This window comes from Agelaius phoeniceus, chromosome 18, assembly GCF_051311805.1.
Source record: "Agelaius phoeniceus isolate bAgePho1 chromosome 18, bAgePho1.hap1, whole genome shotgun sequence".
NCBI lineage: Eukaryota > Metazoa > Chordata > Aves > Passeriformes > Icteridae > Agelaius > Agelaius phoeniceus.
In genome coordinates, this window is record NC_135282.1 from 11,967,955 (window position 1) to 11,989,116 (window position 21,162).

Below are 21,162 nucleotides of genomic sequence, written 5' to 3' on the forward strand. Positions count from 1 at the left end.
AAGCTGCCCTGAAGCAGCAGGCACAGGGCTGGTCCAAGGACTGCAGAAACGGCAGACACAAGCCAAAAACAAACCCCAGAGCAACGAGCAGCCCTGAACACACCTACAGCAAGGTAAAAATCACTGGAGTGCTGTCAGGAACCAGCCCCAGTCACCACCACCATAGTGGGAAATACTGTGTCTAAGAAACACGGGCAAACCCAAACCATTCCTTTTGTTTGCTTTAGGATCAGAGTGGAACAGACATGTTAGCAATTGCCCAACTCCATCCCCAGCTTGCCAAAGCCTACACCACACAGCTTACTTCTAAATCTTTATTTGTTTTCTACACAGAGAAAACAGAGGAATGTTGAAGCAGCAATATTTAAACACACTAGCAAGGAGCCATCAATCTGTGAGAGTGCACAAAGTGCAACACGGGGCCATTTGTGCTGTGGTCTCTGCTACAGGGCAGGGTGAGGGGAGGTCCAGGAACAGCCTCTTCAGACACACAGGAGAGCTCTATGCAAAGGTGGAGCCGTTCCAGCCCACGTTGGCAGCGTTCATGTCAAAGTAGTTGATGTAGACCCTGCAGAAAAGGTACAGGAAGAAATAACAACGACCTTATTAACTCATTTATGTAAGCTGGGACAACACAACAGGGGACAAGTGCTTCCCATTCTTCCGCTTGAGAAAACATCAAGCTTCATCTTTACCAAAAATCTGGTGGAGCCTCCGAACAGTCAATATTTCTCAGTCCTCAAATTTGTACTTTTTCTAAAATACTAATTATTCTGCAGTCATGGACTGTCCAGACACCAGACAGATTTTGTTTAGCAGCCTGTCAAGAATTTCCAGAGATCAGCCCCTTTTGTTTCTGAGCCCTGCAGTCTCCCTCACAGTGTCACACAGAGTGGCAGCCTCTGTGGGGAGTTAAGCACGCCCTCAGGCCTGGCTCTGTGTGTCTCACTTCAACCCTGATGACTCCAGGTTCTTCCCATCCCTCACAGCTTCACACAGACGCTGCTGAACTCTGCAGGGCAGCTGCTCACAGCCTGCTGCCCTCTGCTCCTGTCTCTCACTCCAGCCTGTCACTGCTCCCTGCTCGTGCTTTCAGCCTTGCCTCCCCAGAGGACAAGACATCACACCCCAGAGGCAGAAAACACACTGGGCAACTTGTCAGTGTTCTGGTGTTTTTCCCTACTCTCAGAAGAAGAAAACAATTGAACAGAGGACTCTCCAGGGAAAGAGACAGGTACCCAATTCTTATGTGGACGTGAAAGCGCCGTAAGCAATCACTTGGTACTTTCCAAAACACATGAACTTATTCCTGGCGTTTTAAAATTTTAAACAGACTTTTCAAAGCAGTTTCAGAAAGCCAGGTAAATATGGTTAAACTGTGTCCCAGCCTTACCTGTCTGCAGATACGTGCAAGTGCTTCGAGATCAGATCACAGAGCATCTTGGTGTAAGTCTTGTTCTGCTGCCCTCCTATTTTGCCGATGCTGTAGAGGCTGCAGAGCGCGCAGGGATCAGTGGAGCCCCCGAAGGACATCATCTGGTCAGGTATGATGTGCACAGCTATGTACTGCGGGAGGGAGGGAGGGAGGGAGGGAAACACTGCGTTACAGGCTGTCGGAACCGCCCTCTCCCGACGAAAATCTGCTTTAGGTACCAACTCTAAACAGAGCGGTTGTATTGGGGTCAGGCAGCTCTTCAGTGCTGCCCCCTGCGCACCTCCCAGGCTCAGGGGAGGCCCAGGCCCGGCAGCCCCCACGGGGGACACGGCCCTGGGGGCTGCGGGGACTCTGGGCCCAGCTCTCAGCTTTAGGAACGCGGTTATGCGTGCACAAAGCCGCCGGCCAGGCAGGCACTGCCCGCCACAGCCGCGCCACCGCGCGGGGCGGAGCGAGATACAGGCCCAAAAACTGTGCCTGCGTGCCAGGGCTCACATCCCCAAATCACGGAGCTGCCGGAGAGCCGGGCACTGATTCGGTCTTATCGGGCTCCTGGGGCTGCCGCGGTCTGGCCCAGGAGGGGCCGTGTCGGATGGCTGAGCCGGCGGGAGCTGCCCGCAGCGCTCGGTCTATCCGAGCCTCTGCCGGGTGCCTCCGTGCACTGCGCAGCTCCGCCGCTCGCATCGCCCCCGCCAGCACAGGCGCACCACATCCCCGGCTACGTGAGCGCCGCGCTCCTGCAGGCTCGGCTGCGGCTCCCACCGGGGGCCGGCCATCGGGAGACTCAGCGCCGCGGGGCGGAACGGGCAGCGGCTCCTTCCTCCGGAGCAGCGGGGCCGCCGCCGCGCTGTGCCGCAGCGGCTCCTCAGCGGCCCGGCCCGCCCGGCCCAGGCCCCGAGGGAGCGGAGCTGCCCCCGGGCCGCGCCGCCGCCGCCCCTCCCGCCGGGCCCGCCGCGCACGTGCTCGTCCCGCTGCCCGCCCTCACCTGCGCGGGCTTGCCCGTGGCCTTGGCCAGCTGCTGGGTGAGGTCGCCCAAGAGGCTGTCGGGCACGGCGTCCTTGCAGACATTGGTGTAGATGGCGAACATGGGCATGGTGGCGGCGGTGGGGGCGGCGGGGCCGGCGATGGGAGCTTAACCGAACGGCGGGACCAGCACAGTGGAGCGGGGAGGCGTCAGCGGCGCTTTTAGTGCGCGGGGCCGCCCCGGACGTGAAACGGCCCCGCCCGGCAGGGAGGGGAGGGGAGGGAGCGGGGCGGGGACACACGGACACACAGACACCCAGACACACACCGGCTCCGCCGTCTGCAGGCCCCGCTGCGGCGTGCTGACCCCTCCCCCGCCCCGCCGTTATTCCTTGGCTCTGTTACTGCCACTGAACATTTTCTGGGGGTTTGTTACGGGCTCCTTCCTGGAACGGGGTCCGGGCGCTCTGGGCAGCTCATACATAACCTGGTATCAGCGCATGTGATGCTGCCGCTGTTGCACTCGCACTGGTTTCTGCGGGATCAGGGCCAGAGAGGGATATAGGCCCCAGCCTGGCGATTGCAAAAAGGGATACTTGTCCTGACTCCGAGAATTTTTTTCTTTTGCAAAGTAAAGTAACATTTGTAGCAGTTTTGCTTTAACTCTGTGTACCGCTTTATCTCGGTGTAAGCAGAAACGTCTGCCTTGCTGCCACATAAATGATTCTCTAATGTATTTCAGTCAAATTAAAAATTACCTATTTCTCCTGAGCCTCCCCATTTTCACATCATCTTTTTCTACTGGAAAGAGCGAGTTGTTTTGCTTAGGAATGAGCTGGTGCGTGCCTCTTGGAGGTGAGAGGCGGCAGAGCCGAGCCGTGTTCGGCGCTGTGTGATGCGATGCACGTAGGCTGCTGCCAGGGCACGGCTCCCCACCCCGGCTCTTGCCTGCCCCGACGGCGGCAGCGCTGCTCTGCTCACGAAATGACTCACAGGAAGGCTAAAGAGGATCAGGCCCGCAGCCCTCTCTGCCCAGACACTGCACACACAGCAGTCGTGCGCTGCTGCTGCTGCAAAGCTTGGTCACACGTGTTACATACATGAACACTCAGAGCCCCGATTGAGGAGTACGGGATGGTGCCACACGGGAAGGCATTGAAGTGACACAGGTTATAATGTGAGAACTGCAGCGCTTCCTTTTCTAGTGATTAACAGTGCTTCTAGTGATTAACAGAACAGCCACTAAGAGCTGATTAAGTTTCCTCCCTTTGATATCCTCAGCTCCCTGCCATTGCATAGTCTCACTCATTCCTCTCACCTTCCTGCCTCCTAGGTTTGTTGCATGGAGGTGGGGTGGGGATTTTACCTGTGCAGGGAGAAAAGCCTGAGAGCAGCATCACCACTGCTGTGCTTGCCCTGTGGCCTGCCAGGCCCTGGCAATGTGGCAATGCAGCCCTGGCAATGCAGCCACTCAAATGAGAGACATCTGCAATTTCATTCTCTTTTGCCTCCCTGACTGACCAAAGCAGCTTCCATTTGTTATCCCAACAAAGCATTTTTTTTGTTTGAGGTGCAGGTCTGTATTTGAAGTCTGTGGCTGCAAAGCAAAGCTGTGGTAGGGACACAATGGGATGTTAACAATAGAGTTCAGAACGGGGGTGTGATAAGGTTTGCTCTTCCAGAAAAACTCACAATACACTTCACTATAGAATTTCAGGAAACCTCTCTACTCAATCTTTTATTTTACTTTGGAAGCAAATGATCTTATCTGACCAAGGGCTTAAATAATAAATATTTATATGCAAATCTTCCTTTCATAATTAATTCACCACTTCAGTCCCTAGGAATTACTGTGGCTTGCTGTGCCTCTGCCTGTTTCTGAGCTGTGCTCTAATCTTTGCTGTCACTACAAATTGTTCAGTGGATGAAGGGGGGAGGGCACAGCAGTGAGCAGTGGTTTTTTCCACTCACTCCCTCCTGTGCTGAGGCCTGGGAGACTCCCAGCACAAATTTTTCTGCTACTCAGCTAGATATCCCTGTAGTGTTAGGCCTACAGAGGACCTGCACTGCAATCCATCCCTTTTAAATAAGAGGTAATCATGTCTTTGCCCCTTTTGAAGGAGGTCCACGTGCAACATTTCCACACCTATTAACTTAAATATATCTTGAAACCACATCAGGATATATTTATCTCTTCTTGAAATTTGACTCTTGAGGATGGACAGGGCAAAGGCAAAAGGAATGTTCATCTTCATATATGACTAAACCTTTTCTGAAAGAAAAGCTTCTCTTGAGGGTATTTTGAGAAGGCACCCTCCATCTCAACTACAGGTCTTCCCAGTGTAACAAGAGGGTCTCAGACATAAGGTTTCTGCTGCATTTTTATTGAAGCAGCAGAGAAGATAAACAGCAGTGGGTAGCAGCAACTAAGATACCAATCAATGCCTTTTGCATTTGGCAGATGCCAGAGGGTGACTGGAACTGCAGTTCTCAACCACGGTGAGGGTTCAGGAATGAACTGTGATCACCCCAGGGCACATCAAGCAAAGGTGGTGCTATTCCAGCCCACACTGCCAGGACTGATGTCAAAGAAGCTGATGTAGATTCTGGAAGGGAAGACAGGCACTGTTAACAGCTGGGAGCAGAGTGCTGCAGGCTGCTCAGGACACACTGCAGGTCTCCCCTGGGGCTTTATCCTTCCCTTCACTCCCTTCCTCCTGCCCCTGTCCATGCCCCATCTCCTTGCATTCCAGAGTTCCCAGTGATCAAGTTCTTGTGTCTATACCTGGTCTTTTGCACGTGATATCTGTGGGTACATCCAGTGCCTGAACCTAGGAGTTTTAACCAAGGAATTCTACAGCTTCTGGACATCAGCACTGCAGCTCATGCAATGTCTTTTCTGTTTTTAGCTGGGGAATTGCTCAGTTGACTTGGCTTTTGATGTCTTCAATCAGTACATTAAAGAGAACACCAAAGGACCAGCCTGGGATCAATAGTTTTAACAGTCTGTGGGAAGTCATGTCAGACAAGTTGCTGTTTGAGCTCACCTGTCAGATGGTATTTTCAGCTGTTTGCTCATCAGGTCACAAAGCAATTTGGAATAGACCCTGTTCTCCTGCTCCCCTATCTTTCCAATGCTGTAGAGAAAGCACATAGCACAAGGGTCTGTGGAGCCACCAAAGGACATCACCTGATCAGGACAGATCTGTATTGCTAGATACTGTTGGAAGAAGAAAATCAATGTTATTTTCTTTGCTCTATTAAGAAAAGTTTTGAAAATCCAGGAAGGCATTTATGTACCTAAACTACAGTGAAAACAAGTGCATATTTTTGATATGCAAGGCTTTCATTTGTTGATATCTTACTGTCTAGATTTGCATTCTACTCCCAGATCCTCACTCCTGGGTCAAAGGCCAGTACAAAGACTCCATAGTTTTCAGGCTTCCCAGGCCAGGTGCTCCAGGAGCTCAGTGACCTGCAGTACCTGCAGCACCTCCTGGGAGCCACCAGGCTGTCCCTGCCCGTGTGGGAAGGTCAGGGACAAGGGGGAGTGCAATGCTCCTGCTGCCACATTGCGTTCCAGAGAGATTTTGCACCTCACTGGCTCCTGCTGCCCTCTTCCCTGCTGAGGGAAATGTGAACTGACACAGCAGAGGCCTAAATCAACATGCACCTCATTAAACAAAACACAGCCTAATCCTGCTTTTTGTTCTTGATATCAGGAAAAACAGAAGAAAGTATCTATGTTAATATTAATGACCAGCCCTCGATTTTCCCTGCTGCTAACACCCAGTGTCAGATCCACCCACTGGGGATCTGGGATCAGCTCCTCTGGCTCTCCTCTGTGCTGCTCTTCCCCATGTTCATTAGCAGCGCGTCGTTGGACTTCAGCAGCAATTCCCCCTCTTGCTAAAACAAGCTAGCCTGAGTACCAGGAGTTGTCTGGGTAATTAGTCTTGGCCATCATTTACAGTCTGTTTGGGTGGGAGGTGCATCAGACCACAGCAGTACAGGATAAGCCAAGGAGATCCTGCTGAGGTACCACTGGCTTGGCCCTGTTCTCCTCTGTCTGGACACCACGTGCTCTTGCCTTTATGCCAAGTGTAGGTACATCCATGCCTTTAACTCCTACCCAGGAAGCAGTTATCACTATTAAAAGAAAAATCAAGTTGAGGCATTAATCAGCATTAGTCTCTTCTTAGAGCAGTTTGAAAATATTTGGAACAGTTCTTCCAATAGGAAAAAACCCTATTTGATTAAAAATCCGTATTTTTCCCCAAATGGCACAGTTTCCTGTGAGAGGAAAGCTCTGCATTCCAGCCCACCCTAATCCTTTCCTTCTTTCTGTGTTATAACTAAGAGACTCTCCCTTTCCTATTGTCTCCTTTGTCACGAAGAGCCTGTATGTCCTCTTCAGAAAAATCTCTTTGTTATTTATTCCCTGTATATTTCTGAGTCCCATTACATATCCCTTCCACACAGCTGCACAAACCTGCTCCAGCTGCATCCCAGCCCTGGCCTTTAGCTTTATATTCAGAAGCTGTTATGCAAGACACACCCCTTGCCTCCCCAATAGCAAGTCCTTGTTTGCTAGACTGATAAAAATTGGCTTTTTTAAAGAGGGATAAAACACATCAGTTTTCTGTAAGAATTTAATGTGTTCAGGTGTCCCAGTGCACAGAGAAAACTCTGCTGGGGAGCCCTCAGAGCCCTTTGTGTAGGCACCAAAATTTCATTCTTTCTACAGTTTCAAAGCATCACTCCCAAAGCAAAGTAAACATTTTCTGAAAAGGGGCAGTGAATATGCACAAAGGGTGCTTAAACAAGCAGCTACAGATCTACAGCCAGTTCATTAAAGCTCCTGCAGAGGTACAGCTCACGTTAGGAAGTTTACAGCTCTGTAGAGAAGTTTTCTTTTGGTTTTTCATATTCTACAACTTCCAGTAAGCAGCTGATACAGTGACTAGTGACCAGTCAGTATTAAGAAATTAACCTTATAAATCTGTAGAATACCCTCAATCCCAGTGTTTAGGACTTCACCTCAGTAGCATATTGCCATATTTTACCTGCCATGTTTTGGCAAGTAAAACCCCTCCAGTTTGGTAGTAAAACCAGCAAGCAGCTTTTACTCTGCTGTTTTGATTACAAATAGCAGGATGCCACACAGATATTTCTGCCAGCTGTCCAAGCAAGCTGAATAAATAATTTTTGTGCTTCAACTGGAACCACTAGGCTACAGGCAGTGTGGTAAATAACAGGCACTTATTCAACAGGTCTCAGCAAGGAAGTGGAGGCTGAGCTTTGCTTTTCAGTCAGCCAGGTTCTTGAGAGGTATTCACAGGTACCTGTGGAAATGTCCCCACATACATCCAGTGTCTTTATCTACAGATAAATACATGCAATATCATCCTACAAATCTAGTTTGAATACTCCAGGGTTTTGAGACCTCAACAAAGCTAAGTTACAGTGAACAAGTATTTGATATTCTCCCAGAGAGAAGACTGCAAATACTGGTGAGTCATTAGCTATGTTAGTTTATCAAGGCTATCACTCAGAAACAGCTCATTGCATAGGCACAGCTGATTAAGGAAGGAAAACATTTCAGCAAATGGACTTACCTCTGCTGGTTTGCCCAATGCTTTTGATAATTGTTGGGTGAGCTCCCCTGCAAAAGATTCTGGAATTTTATCCTTGCTTATATTTGTGTTAACAGTGAATTTAGGCATCTTTGCATCACAAGCAGGTTTTTTTTTCAGCTCACCTTGTTCTCAGCTTTATTTCTAACTCACCACAAGCTGGCCCAGCCCACTGTGCCAGTAAGCACCTCAGGAGCCTCTGAATAGTCAGTGAAACCTTCAGCAGGTGCATTGAGAGGGGTGGCAGTGTCCCAGGAGGGGGAGGCTGGATGTGCAGCCTGCTAACACAGCCTGGGAGGGAGCCCAGCTTTGCACTCTGGAAACCAAAGCATCCAAAACGAGCCCTCGTGTTTGGAGCCAGCCCAGTTGTCACAGACATCTTTTATGGAAAATCCTTTCCTTAGGATTTTTTCTCCTGAGAAGCTGAGAGGCCTCAGGAATAAAATGTAACCAATGGTTATCTGCTGCTGTGGAATGCAACAGGTGCATCTGGGATTGGCTCATGTGGTTGTTTCTAATTAATGGCCAATCACAGTCTGGTGGCTCGGACAGAGTCTGAGCCACAAGCTTTTGTTATCATTCTTTCTTTTTCTATTCTTAGCCAGCCTGCTGATGAAATCCTTTCTTCTATTCTTTTAGTATATTCTTCTATTATTTTAGTTTTAATATAATATATATGATAAAATAATAAATCAAGCCTTCTGAAACATGGAGTCAGATCCTCGTCACTTCCCTCATGCTGGGACCCCTGTGACCACTGTCACACCCAGTCATTAAACCAATGGAAAATCAGGTGTTTCAGAGACTGAGTGCAGGTTGGAATGCATCTCTTCATGCAAGACTTGTAATTGTTTCTTAAAAATTGGATGAATAATTAAATTGTGAGGTCTGAAAGGCTCTCTGTGGAACAGACCATAACAAAACCCCCCAGTGACACATGCTGGGCAGACCTTTCCTGAACCATGACTAAGTCACCACAAAGATGCCTTAAATCAGTCTCTTGATGTTCCACTGTGGTGATGCATTCTACATGCTCAGAGAAGGCTTGTTTTCAACTTGCTCCTTTGTTGTGCAAATGGTTCCATAACAGTCATAACTCCTGGGAGATAGGAAATGCATGGGCTTTCTGACAGGAGGAGCTTTTATCCAGGCTGGAGGAGAGCTGGCAAGGCTGGGATCAGTTCTCACTGCAGCCTGGAGCAGCCTCACATGAGAGCAGTGATTTAGAGGGATCCCATGGCATTTGTAGGGGGTGTTCACAGTGAGATGTGTGGGGAGGGCAGGGTGAAAATGCTGATGGGGATAAAAGAAATGGTTTGATAATCTCTGCATGTTAAAAGTGATGGGTGTCTTTGTGCCCAGTAGATTCTGAGTTAGGAGCTTTTCTACTCACTCCATTTACTCCAGGCTTTCTATAGCTTGCACTAAATGTTGTATTGAATGGTATAATTGAAGTAAACACTTTTTAATTGTGAAAACTTCTGTATGAACGTGCTGAAGCTGATTGTGTTCAAGGTCAGGTTGACTGGGCCCTGAACAACCTGACCTAAATGGTGACATCCCTGCCCATGGCAGGGGGGTGGAACTGGATGATCTTTAAGGTTCCTTCCAACCCAGTCCATTCTATGATTGTGTGGGGTATGTTGATTTTAAGTCAGTTCCTTCACTGTAGCAGCCTTGCTGTAAAAAGTCAGCAAATAAAAAGTCAGGAGATGAAATGCCAGTGTTCATTTACAGCCCACGTTTGTGGATTGTGTTTCCTGTATGCATTCTGAAAATAAGGAAAACCCTAAAAAAAACCCCAGAAATAAAATCTGGTTTACAAAAAGCCTTTTCAGGGTATGTTTCCTAAACCAAAGTGTTAGAAACAAACACAAGTGACCCCTCCATCTGTAAGGAGAGGAGCTGTAGTTTGTAATATTGATTCATTTTTTCTTCAGTGCTTAGAGGAAAGCAGGTGGCATGATCCAAACTGTTTAGTTACAAGCCATCCTATACTTGTTATTGGTCACTTGGAAAAACTTAGACTATTTCCAGTGAACTTCACAACCTATTTTTATTGCTGGGTACAATAATCAGTCGTTCTTCCCAGCTTGCTTACATAGCAAGAAAAACACTTCCAAAACAAACTCTTTCTTCTGTGAAAACATCTGATGTAATTCCCAGAAGTTGATGCAGCAGGTTGAAAATCAGTTCCTTAGACACCAGGGATGCTCTCCAGAGCCTGCTTTATTTCATAGCAGCCATTTTACTTCTTTTGCATGCAAGGATATCTCAGTTTAGCAGGCCCTTCTCCCTGCCTAGGATGTTTTCCACTGAGATTTCCATTATACCTCCAGGGCCGTTGTGCAGCAAATTTCACTCTCAGTGCTTTTCTCTGTTGTCATGCTGAAACCTGTTTTCTGAATTTGAGGTGTTAATTTTTAGTCTGCATCAATACCCTAGACCATGTATTTAGCTTTCCCTCTGCTGCCTGTCAGCCACACTTTTGACTTCTGTGTTTCCCATTCTTAATCATTCTTTACCTTGGTTCTTCTTCAAATATTCCACTTATTCTTTTGTATTTCTGACACTCTGAGCTGTTTGCCAGCAGGTTCCTACTTAGTGTTACTCTAGAATAACGAGTTTCATATCTATCTTAAAAAAGAAAAAACAAATGAGACAGAAGAGCTTGCAGTCTGTTTTTAATGTTTCCTTTTTAGTTCTATTGCAACATTATTTCCTGTCTTTTCTAAGAGATGCAAATTTCTTCTCTGAACATTCAGAGCTTGGTGCAATACAACTGTTCCTTAGGAAAGTTATTTTCAGTGACAGAGGTTTCTTTTTTCCCAAAGTTCAGCTTGTTGAATTCTGCTTTTATTTCCATGATTGATTTGCCCTTGGTCTCAGGAAGATACAGGTAGATGAAAATTGCTGATAAAACAAGGATTGCCAAAAAGATAAGGAAACAGAGGGGTCCAAGGTTCTCCTGCAGGCAGAAATGCAAGATAATGTGAGGAAAATAAGAAACTCATTTCTATTTCCCTGCTCTTTAGTGCAAGCCTGTGTCTTAGAAGTTCAAATTCAGAGGTGAGCTCAATACCCAGTCCAGGACAGGAACCAGCCCAGGAGTTCCCACTGGCCTTGTTGGACCTGAGTCCAATTGCTGCTCCTTGCCAAGCCTGGGGCTTTCTGAGCAGGTTTGGTGTCTGGACAGAGTGCTAAGCTTTGCATGCCATTGCAGTTTATTGCTATTATTTCACCCCTTGTTGGCATTCAGAAATAGATTAGCCTGGAAGAGGGATCCTCTGAGTCACTTACAACAATTACTGGAAAAATCATCCCAAGTACAAAGAGTCCCATCCAGTTGATGCAGCCCACAATCAGGAAGGCTGATGGTCTGTATGACTGGCTGAAGATTTCAACCATCACAGATATGGTGGCTCCAGCTGGAAAAGCAAAGCCAAACACACACCAGGTTTATTTTTTATTTGTTTCCTTGCTTCTGCTGAAGCTCCTCCCAATGGCAGTGGCAGAGGGGACAGACAGACAGAATAAGTCTCCTGTTATTAGGTGGCCTCTGCTATAAGAGAGAAAGGCCTTGATTCCAGAAAAGTTAATTTAGGTTCCTCCTGTATGTACTGGAATCGTTTTTCTGGTATCAGTGGATCTGTGCAGTTCCATATTGCACTGGTAATTGTTACTGGGGCAGGGTTTATAGAATCAGCTCCCTTTTGGCTCCTGTGGCCACTTCCACCTGGAGCATGTTGGTAGGCAAAAGCTTGACTTGTTAAGTTATTGAAGATGATCACTTTATCATACCTGGCAATGCCTAGAATCCTGTTTTTAGTTGATTAATTTAGAAATTGTTTTGAAATTTCTATCTCACACCCTCTGGAGAAGATGACACTGTTTTAAATTATTTAGATCATGTGGTCAGCAATAAAATTTGAGGTGTCTGTGTCCTTTTCCTGTCTCCCACCTGTATGTGTCTGCCCTTCCCTCCTTAATTTCCAGACCTTTTTAGCAGGGCACTAGCCAGTTCTTCCTCTGCCACTTGTGTTGCCAACCAATTCAACACCAAATTTCCTCCCAGAATAACCACTGATGTACTCACATGGTCCAATTCCAAAGAAGACAACGAACAGGAAGATCAAGATAACACTGAAGTAATGCATCCAGAAAAAGCGATGCTAAAATGAGAAAGCAGTGATACCAAACCATTACCACAGGGCAGAACAGCAGAGCTCTGTACTTGCTGCCATGGCTGAAGATTTTACACATCTCCTGTGAGTTAGGAGCAGAAAGGGGGCTGGGGAAGTGGCCAGGAGGCTGCTGCTCTGTACCTGCAGTGACAGGGTCGTGGTGAGCAGTGCCAGCACAGAGCACATCAGCAGGTATCCACCCCAGAGCAGCACCTTCCGCCCAAAGCGGTCTATGAGGGTGCTCTGCAAAACACAAAGCACAGCTCACACACCCCAGGCCTCACAGGAGATCATTCCTCCTCTCTCCCTGTGTTCTCTGCAGAAGACTTGTCTAAATAATAGCCATAAATCAGGGTCATTTGACAGTCTCTTAGTTCCTAATGAATTTGATTATTTTTCTCAAAACGAATTCATTATTAATTAAGCTGTGTTTATTAGTCAATCCTAAACTGTTATTAGACAGTTCCCTCTTTTGCATGCTGGCATATGTCTAATTGTCCACACATATGTACACACATCTAATCCAGAACATCAGAAGATTATTATTTTGCAGAAAAAAGTGAGTCTAAAGACACACACTCATGCAAATAATTTGGGGAAAAGACTTCTTTGTATCCTGCCTGTGGTTTTGCAGAAGCAGGAAGATGTGGCTTAGGTTATGCAAAATTTCTCTGAGCCCAGTTATAAGAAAGGAAAGGCACAGTTGTTGACCATATTAAATTTTTCCTTCAAACTCAAATCTGAGAAGACTTACACACAGTATGGAGGATAAGCACTCACACAACCCAACTCCCAGGGACACATATGGGATAAGGTATTCTTCAAACTTGGCTGTGTGGAATACTTCAAAAGAATAGAAGTAGATCTGAAAAATGCAAAGAAGAAATTAACCTGTGAAAAAAGGTGCTGCATTTGAGATACAATTCTGAGCTGGTTTAATAACATTGACTTGGAGAGGTTTGTAATGCTGCCTCTCTTGTCCTGGGTGTGAAGAGAGCACTCAACTGCATTTATCCCACAGAGCTGCAGCGTGGTCATGACAATCACCAGGATGTAGAGCTGCCAGCGGAGGGATCTCTCTTTGATGACTTCCAGGACACGCAAGGTTTTGGTGCTCGCCACGGCGCCCTTCTCCTTCATAATGTCATCAATTTCTGCTTGGTGGTCTCCTTCCCCCCAGAGCTTCCTGATGGCTGCAGGGCAGAAAGAGGGAAGTGGATTATCCTACCAGGATAGCTCCTTCAGCACTGGTTGCATTTGTGGGGGTGTTGGTATTTCTGGGTCTGGACTGAAGGCACTTGAGACAGTAATTCATGTTCAGACTCAAGTGTTTATTATTTCTTATCAGTAAAACAGTCTCACTACTGTGAGTTGGACAACTTCTCATTAGAAGGCATAAAATGACCAACAATCTCTTGTTACAAGGTCTTTTAAGACTAAACTATCCAATTAAGAGCTGACACCTGGATTATTTTCCCTTTTAACCCAATAACTGATCCCACAGAGCCCCCAATGCAGACTTTTCTGCCCAATTACAAAATGCCACCCAAACCCACGGAGAAGAAGGAAGAAGCACAAAGAAGAAACCCAGGATGACACCCTGTGCTCTCCATCTTGCTTCCATCCACAACATACTAAAAATCCCAAAACCTCAATTTCTCTCCAAGTGATCCACCTACACTGCTCTCTATATCTATTTCACACTTTTGTGGATTCCAGTCTATCTTGTAGTCTGGGAAACTTTCTCCATGAATGAGGGTCAGAGTCAGTGCTGCCCTGGGGGTCAGGGCACCCCAGAGCAGACACAGAAATATTCCCAGTGCCCTGGGTTTCCAATGCATTAAACCCTTTAGCTGCCTGTCCATTGGAGTAGGTGCTGGTGCTGCTTCTGCCATCTGGTTGCTGCAGGGGCAGTGAGCAATTTGAAGGATTTTATCTGTCTGGTTGTCAGTATAGCACAGCTTTCTAATGTGGAGTTTACTTAACTGTAAACAAAGTAAACATTTGAGTACTTTTTATTTAACAATACAAAAAAAAGCTGCCTGAACCATTTCCTTTAAAGAAATAAAGCAGTGCCCACCAAGGTGGGAAATGTTAGATGTGTTGATATACATCTGTGTTTCTTGTCTTCATGGGCTGAGTGAGGTTAACACAGGCATTGCCAGGGGTACCTCAGCTGTTGTCTGTGCTGCTGCCTGTGCTCCCTGACACTGCCCTGTGCAGCACAGCTCTGCCTGTGCTCCCTGGCACTGCCCTGTGCAGCTCTGCCTGTGCTCCCTGGCACTGCCCTGTGCAGCACAGCTCTGCCTGTGCTCCCTGGCACTGCCCTGTGCAGCACAGCTCTGCCTGTGCTCCCTGGCACTGCCCTGTGCAGCTCTGCCTGTGCTCCCTGTGCTCCCTGACACTGCCCTGTGAGCACAGCTCTGCCTGTGCTCCCTGTGCTCTGTGGCACTGCCCTGTGCAGCACAGCTCTGCCTGTGCTCCCTGTGCTCCCTGGCACTGCCCTGTGCAGCACAGCTCTGCCTGTGCTCCCTGGCACTGCCCTGTGCAGCACAGCTCTGCCTGTGCTCCATGCTCTGCCCTGTGCAGCACAGCTCTGCCTGTGCTCCCTGTGCTCCCTGGCACTGCCCTGTGCAGCACAGCTCTGCCTGTGCTCCCTGTGCTCCCTGGCACTGCCCTGTGCAGCACAGCTCTGCCTGTGCTCCCTGTGCTCCCTGGCACTGCCCTGTGCAGCACAGCTCTGCCTGTGCTCCCTGGCACTGCCCTGTGCAGCACAGCTCTGCCTGTGCTCCCTGTGCTCCATGGCACTGCCCTGTGAGCACAGCTCTGCCTGTGCTCCATGCTCTGCCCTGTGCAGCACAGCTCTGCCTGTGCTCCCTGGCACTGCCCTGTGCAGCACAGCTCTGCCTGTGCTCCCTGTGCTCCCTGGCCCTGCCCTGTGCAGCACAGCTCTGCCTGTGCTCCCTGTGCTCTGTGGCCCTGCCCTGTGCAGCACAGCTCTGCCTGTGCTCCCTGTGCTCCCTGGCACTGCCCTGTACAGCACAGCTCTGCCCTGCCTCCTCTGCTGCAGAGGCTCTCCCTGGGACACAGCAGATGAAGGGAAGTAAGTGAGGAAAGCAGACACTCTACCTTTCCTGCAGGCTTCCTCATTACCCTTCTGTATCAGGAGGTAGGATGGTGAATCAGGGAAAAATGGGAGGGTAACCAGTTGAACCAATGCTGAAAGTCCACTAGATGCTAACAACCATGGCCACAAAGCTTCGCTTCCTAAAATCTCCCTGGAAAGTGTATGTGAAACAAAATTATGCTGAAATAATGGAATGAATGTTCAGGAAGTTTTTCTGAGTGATAAAGATTCCATTCAAGAGTTCACTGGAGTTAACCCCTGAATTTTAATTTGGCAGATTTCACATATTTGGCTGGTTTCATTTCTGACAATTTATTTTAAAGGAATTATCTGATATTTTGAAAATCTTTCTGAATATCATTAGAACCCACTCGAATGTCTAGAGAGCTGATGAGACTCATTTGACCACTGCTTGGCCACAAGAGCCAAACATTTGCTAAGACTTTCTATGTAAGAACAATAAATATTGAAGGGGAAGTCTCCTAGTAGAAAGAGTGTGGAAATAAGAAGAAATCAGATTATGAGTAAATAATTTCTGCCTTCTATATTTAAAACTATATTTCCCTCAAATACAATAAATATTTTTCTTATGACATAAGCTAAAGCATGTTTTGGGGAGGAGGAGAGTGTTTCTCAGTCACTGACTAGGTAAGAGGATAAAGTCAGAGAAACATTTCTACTTTGAGTGTAACCTGATGGAAAAATTGGAGAATTTACCGTAGTCCAACAACCTGTCCTGTGAGTTTTCCCAGGGTCAGAAAAACAGCAACAGTGGAGTTGGTAAACCCACGCAGCTTCTTGGGTGAAATCTCTCCTACATACTGAGGATGTATATTGAGAGAAAAACCTTGAACATACAAGAGGATAAATAACAGTTTAAATATTTAGAGAATATTAACTTTTTGACCATCCTATCTCACATTGTTTGCATTCACTCTGCTGTTTAGATTATAATTTCTTGCAAAAGAGATGATTCTTTCACTTTTATTGAGTGCCTGGTTTTATTTGCTTTAAAAATCATTCTTCAAGGATGGCTGTAGAGACAAGCCCAGGACAGCTGGACAGTTTTGGATTTTTCATTGCAGTCAGCTCTGGTGGCCAACACTGGCTTGAGGAGAATGCCCTTATGGGGTTTACCAGGTTTCCCTGGGTGTAGTGGTATTTTTCTTACAACTTTAAGTCTCAGGAGTTAATTATAGAGGTGCACTTCAGTGTGAGAGCAAGGAAGAGAGAAAGATGCTTCAGAAAGAAAATTTACTTTGTATCTGGAAATGCACAGGGGGCTTTTGATCCCAAAATTTGTGATGAAGAAAGATCTGGTAATGATGACAATGGAATTTAACCTCTTGGGGAAAAACTCTGCAGACATCACAGTGTGTGTCTGTCTACTGACTTCTGTGAGAAACATTGCACAGTAGTTGGATCTTCTGTTCTTTCAGGTAATTATTTCAGGTCATTATAACATTTCAGGTCAGGCCTGCAGCCTTGCAGGCCATGCTGACATACCTGCACCAATGCCATAAAGAAAGCGCCCAACCAGAATCATCTCAAAGGATTTGGCTGTTCTGCTGAGGGCCATGAAAACTGCAGCTACCAACATGATCAGGTTGGTGAACATTTGGCACTTTTTCCTGAAAAAAAAAAAGAAAAAAAGACCTTGAGAATTTAGTGTGAAATGTAGTGAGAACCTCTTGTACTCTTTTGATTATTCTTGCTGTGACAGGAAGTGTGGTACAGCCATTCCTACTGTTTTGAGGAATGGCTGAAATAATTTCAACTTAAGATAGTCAAAATGGTTCTTTAAAACTTTAGGATCTTTTAGATTTGAATTAATAATTTTTTTAGGTTAGAATTTAAACAGTTTGTCAGTATTTCCACAATACAAGTAGGGGAAAAGATGGAAGAAGTGGCCCAGTTTGTCACCAAGATTTTTAAATGGCTATAAGTCTTCATAAGATGTCAGTTTTTTCCCCAGAAATAGTCTGAGTCCACGGGTCCCATTCTAGAATGGCTCATACCAAAGACACTCTTGGCTAAATGGGTGCTCTGAGATGGCAGACAGAGTTTTCTAGAGGCACATTTCAGGTCAGAAGTCCCTCTGGGAGAATCACAGGCTGGTGTGTTCACCACCCTGGTGTCTCAGGCTCCAAGTCTTTTGCACTCAGATCTTTTGCTGTGACACTTGTTAGACCAGAGCCCCCTTGCACACACTGAGGATCACAGACACTCTGTGTTCAGGCTGGGATTCAGCAATTGGGCTACCAAGTGTTAAATAACCCATGGGAGAGGTGCAGGATCCTGTTTGCAGCCTTGGGAGACTCTCAGTGTGTGGGATGAGGCAGTGTCCCACAAGAAATTTCTTGGGGGCACTTACCTGTTAGGAAAGAACACAATTGCAGGCAGGTTAAGATGGTTTGTTGAGACCCAAATGAGGGGCCCCTGGATCAGTGTGTTGTGGAGCAGATCTTTAAGTGGGTCACACCAAGAAGATAAGTTTGCCAATTTCTCTGCAAATGAAATCAGTGGTGTTACACACAAGGCACCAAGAACAGACCACACTGGTGAGGAATCCTTCCTTTGTCCAGTGGCAAAGAGAGTTTGGAGCTAGCTTTCAGTAAAATGGATTGTCAGGAACAGAGATGTCTCTTGGACATTTGTTTTGGTGCTGATTATATCTTTACAGTGAAATTACAAGCAATTTTTTTTTCTCCTCTCTCCGTATTTTCACTAGAGTAGATCTGAATATTTAATATAATGTCACCACCCCACAATGAGTGCATTTAAATGGAAATCTGACTTTTCTTTGTCACATAAGGATATTTTCCAGGTGTTTGAGTAACTGCAGATAGTGTGTTACAACACAACACATACAGCTCCCTCCTTGGGGTTTGTAAAGCTTGGGAGATCTTGATGAGAATGGTAGGGGAGAGGATATGACCCTATGGCACTTGTCCCAGAGGCACTGATCTGGTGCTGTGCTGATGGCTGCAGCCCTCACAGAACACAGTTCCCTGGGGAGGGCAGATCAATAGGACAGAAGGCTGCTTGGAGAAAGTGGGTGTGCCAGGAAACCAAAGCAATTCTCTTCAGCAGGGCTGCTTCAAGCAAAAACAAGAGACTGATTTGTCCCCTTGGTATTTCCCTGCGCTTTCTGACTGCTGAGCTGCTACAAGGAGCACTTACTTCCTGTATTTTGTAGTCAGGTAGCCACAGCAGAGGCTTCCCAGGAATCCTCCTATCCCATACACAGACACAATGAAGGACCACAGCAGCATGACTGTCTCAGGGTGGAGGGGAGAGCCATGTCGATCTATCCAGGTTTCATTAATGAACTTCCTGATGTGCTGCAAAAGAAAACAAGATTTGCCTGGATAATGGGTCTGGATAACCACATCCCTTCACATTTTGTTGGTGTATTTCAGATCAAGCCTGTGGCTCTCATATTAGAGTTACTTTGAGACTTTTTTAGCAAAACAAGTTAACTGAGATCACACTGCAAATTCTTCAGGTCTGTATCAGTCAGGAGCTTCCTGGTGAGCATGCTGAGAGCTCATTTTGTGCCCTCCTTTGGAGGCTTGAACACCACATGGCAAGAGCTTATTTAAAATAGAAAATGCTGTCCAGTTCTTTTAAGGAGGAAAAGTTCTCTACATGTGATGTTACTGTCAACCAAATAAAAGGCCTAGACAGAGCAGCTGAGTGCTCAGTAAATTTGGGATTTATGGGAGAACAGAGGCTCTCACCTTTGTGTTTTCAGCCTCAGAGAGATGGCTACTTACCACAGAAGGATAGTTGATGACAGAAATATGGAATCCATATGGGAAACTGCCCCCAATTCCCAGCACTAAGATCATTTGAAGTAGGCCCCGGAACTGCACCTGCAAACCAAAAATAAAATCTCCATCAGCTCCTCACTACTCTAGTTTTGTGCAAGGCCAGAGATTTTGTGGTCATGCTTCATCTTTGATCACTTCAGATCCTTTTGAATTCGAACATTTTTCAAAGTCCCTTTAATCTGCTGTCAGAGCACAACCACCAGCCACAGTGCCAGAGCAAACGGGTGTAAGGTGGTAGATAATCCATCACTCTGCTTGCAAGAGGGAAAAGGAGTTTGAAAAGTTGTTCCTGGTAGTACAACTGTCACTGTGTGCCTGCAACAGCTGGCAGGTTGGCCTGACAAAGGTGTCAGATCTGGGCATGGGGAAGAGGGAATCATTCTCCCTGTGTGCCATGGACAGCAACCAATATGCACCAAACCATAAAGTATGATGATACATATCACTTCTTCCCTTTTAAAGATTATGGAAACTACTGATGGATTATATTAATTATTTTTTGATGAAGTGAAGAAAGTAATTTATTTAAAAATTTATGTCATGATTTCTTAGCCTTTTACTGTACCATTACTATATTCATTATTTTGGGAAGTAATCAGAGTGCTTAATATTTAGTATTGTTCTCAGTAACTTAGAAGACAAAGTAAAGTATCATAGTGGTGGAAGAGCCAGAGCTGTTGTTAAATTTTCATTTAATTTAATTTAATTTCATTTCATTTTATTTCATTTCATTTCATTTTTCCATTTTATCTTGTTACATAGAAAAGACAATGCAACATGATCTTCATGGACCCAAGCCCCATTGCTCTTTGTGATGTTTAAACACAGAAAGGAAAGATGGTCTCTGGAACAAAGGAATTGAAATCTTTAAAGAACCTGACTCTCTAGAATGATGTTACCTTTGTCTTTTGTAAGGCAGAGGAGATGTGAGCAGGTACTCACCAGGTTGGAGAGGAAGGCAGCCATCTCCTATGAATGAGCCAGTGCCTGCTGCTCACTGCTGCTACCTGCCAAGGAGCCAAATGCTCACATGATCCAGCAGCAGTGTCAGTGAACTAGCCCCGTGTTACAGAAGTTAAATTTTACTTCAGAGGGGTTTGAGTTAATTGCACATATTCCAGCTGTCGTACAAAGTTTAGGATTGCTGGATTAAATATTTCAACCAATGGATATGTGCAGCCCAAGTAAACAGGATGGTGTCCCCTGCAGGAGCTGGGTACTTCATGAACTCTGTCTTCTGCTAGGGGCACATGAGACTGAGAAAACAACCTTAAACAGGATTCCCATCATCATAACCTGCTCAGTTCTCAGTATAAGTGAGGAACTCAGACACAGAGTTCTCTGTTGGGAATCTTAGATGGGGCTTGGGCAGTGACCTCCAGGACTTTGACATGTCACAGGAAAGAGCTGTCCTCTCTCCAGGTGATGGCAACTGGAGCACATCGTGACTTAATCATTACTGGAAGGAACTGAACTACTCCATGATTTTGAAATGGGGTGCAAACTTTACAATTCTACACTGGTACACCAGGCTTGACCAGCCAAGTATTTAGTAGAGTATTTTTCTTTGCTAGTAGCAGGAAAGATTCATCAGGCACAATTTTGTCTGGCATTTTCACTAGTCAGTGTACTTATTTCTGTGTCTGCAATGAGAAATAAGGTTGTTTTGAAGCTGTTTTGTAACCTCCACAGCTGGATTGATGTCTGTTTTTTCTGAGAGAAAATTCTCAGGCTTTAACTCCAGTTATTTCACAGTTAAGAGGGTCTCAAACGTATTCAGTTGATAAATGGCTTAGTTATCACTTCCATTTACACTTCAATGGAAGGAGATGATGAAGAAATCATGAAGCGTTTAGTTGATGCAAGCAGTCATATTTACTAGGAAATATTTCATATGCAAAGCATATTCCTGGATTCCCTAGCTGATGTTTGAAATGTACTGCATGGCACCACCCGGCCATTTCTCCTGCCACTCTCAGGC

General features: G+C 46.2%; 3 protein-coding genes across 3 annotated transcripts; all 3 read right to left on the minus strand.

Annotated features, from left to right (window-relative positions):
- Positions 1–300: 300 nt before the first annotated feature.
- On the minus strand, positions 301–2,650 carry LOC129128542 (macrophage migration inhibitory factor). The gene is made up of 3 exons (XM_054645919.2): positions 2,421–2,650; positions 1,394–1,566; positions 301–568 (listed from the first exon to the last, which is right to left on the minus strand). The coding sequence occupies exons 1-3, from the start codon at positions 2,526–2,528 to the stop codon at positions 502–504; spliced, it is 348 nt and encodes a 115-aa protein (XP_054501894.1). The 5' UTR covers positions 2,529–2,650; the 3' UTR covers positions 301–501.
- Positions 2,651–4,937: 2,287 nt separating this feature from the next.
- LOC129128642 (macrophage migration inhibitory factor-like) lies at positions 4,938–8,124 on the minus strand. Its single transcript, XM_054646049.2, has 3 exons — positions 8,017–8,124; positions 5,446–5,618; positions 4,938–5,004 (listed from the first exon to the last, which is right to left on the minus strand). Exons 1-3 carry the CDS (start codon positions 8,122–8,124, stop codon positions 4,938–4,940), a joined length of 348 nt encoding a protein of 115 aa, XP_054502024.2.
- Positions 8,125–10,795: 2,671 nt separating this feature from the next.
- On the minus strand, positions 10,796–20,189 carry LOC129128406 (solute carrier family 2, facilitated glucose transporter member 11-like). Its single transcript, XM_054645695.2, has 12 exons — positions 20,124–20,189; positions 19,125–19,223; positions 18,529–18,689; positions 16,852–16,976; positions 16,063–16,192; positions 15,348–15,496; positions 13,224–13,411; positions 12,973–13,083; positions 12,360–12,461; positions 12,131–12,206; positions 11,335–11,462; positions 10,796–11,002 (listed from the first exon to the last, which is right to left on the minus strand). The coding sequence occupies exons 1-12, from the start codon at positions 20,145–20,147 to the stop codon at positions 10,796–10,798; spliced, it is 1,500 nt and encodes a 499-aa protein (XP_054501670.2). The 5' UTR covers positions 20,148–20,189.
- Between the last annotated feature and the right edge of the window lie 973 nt (positions 20,190–21,162).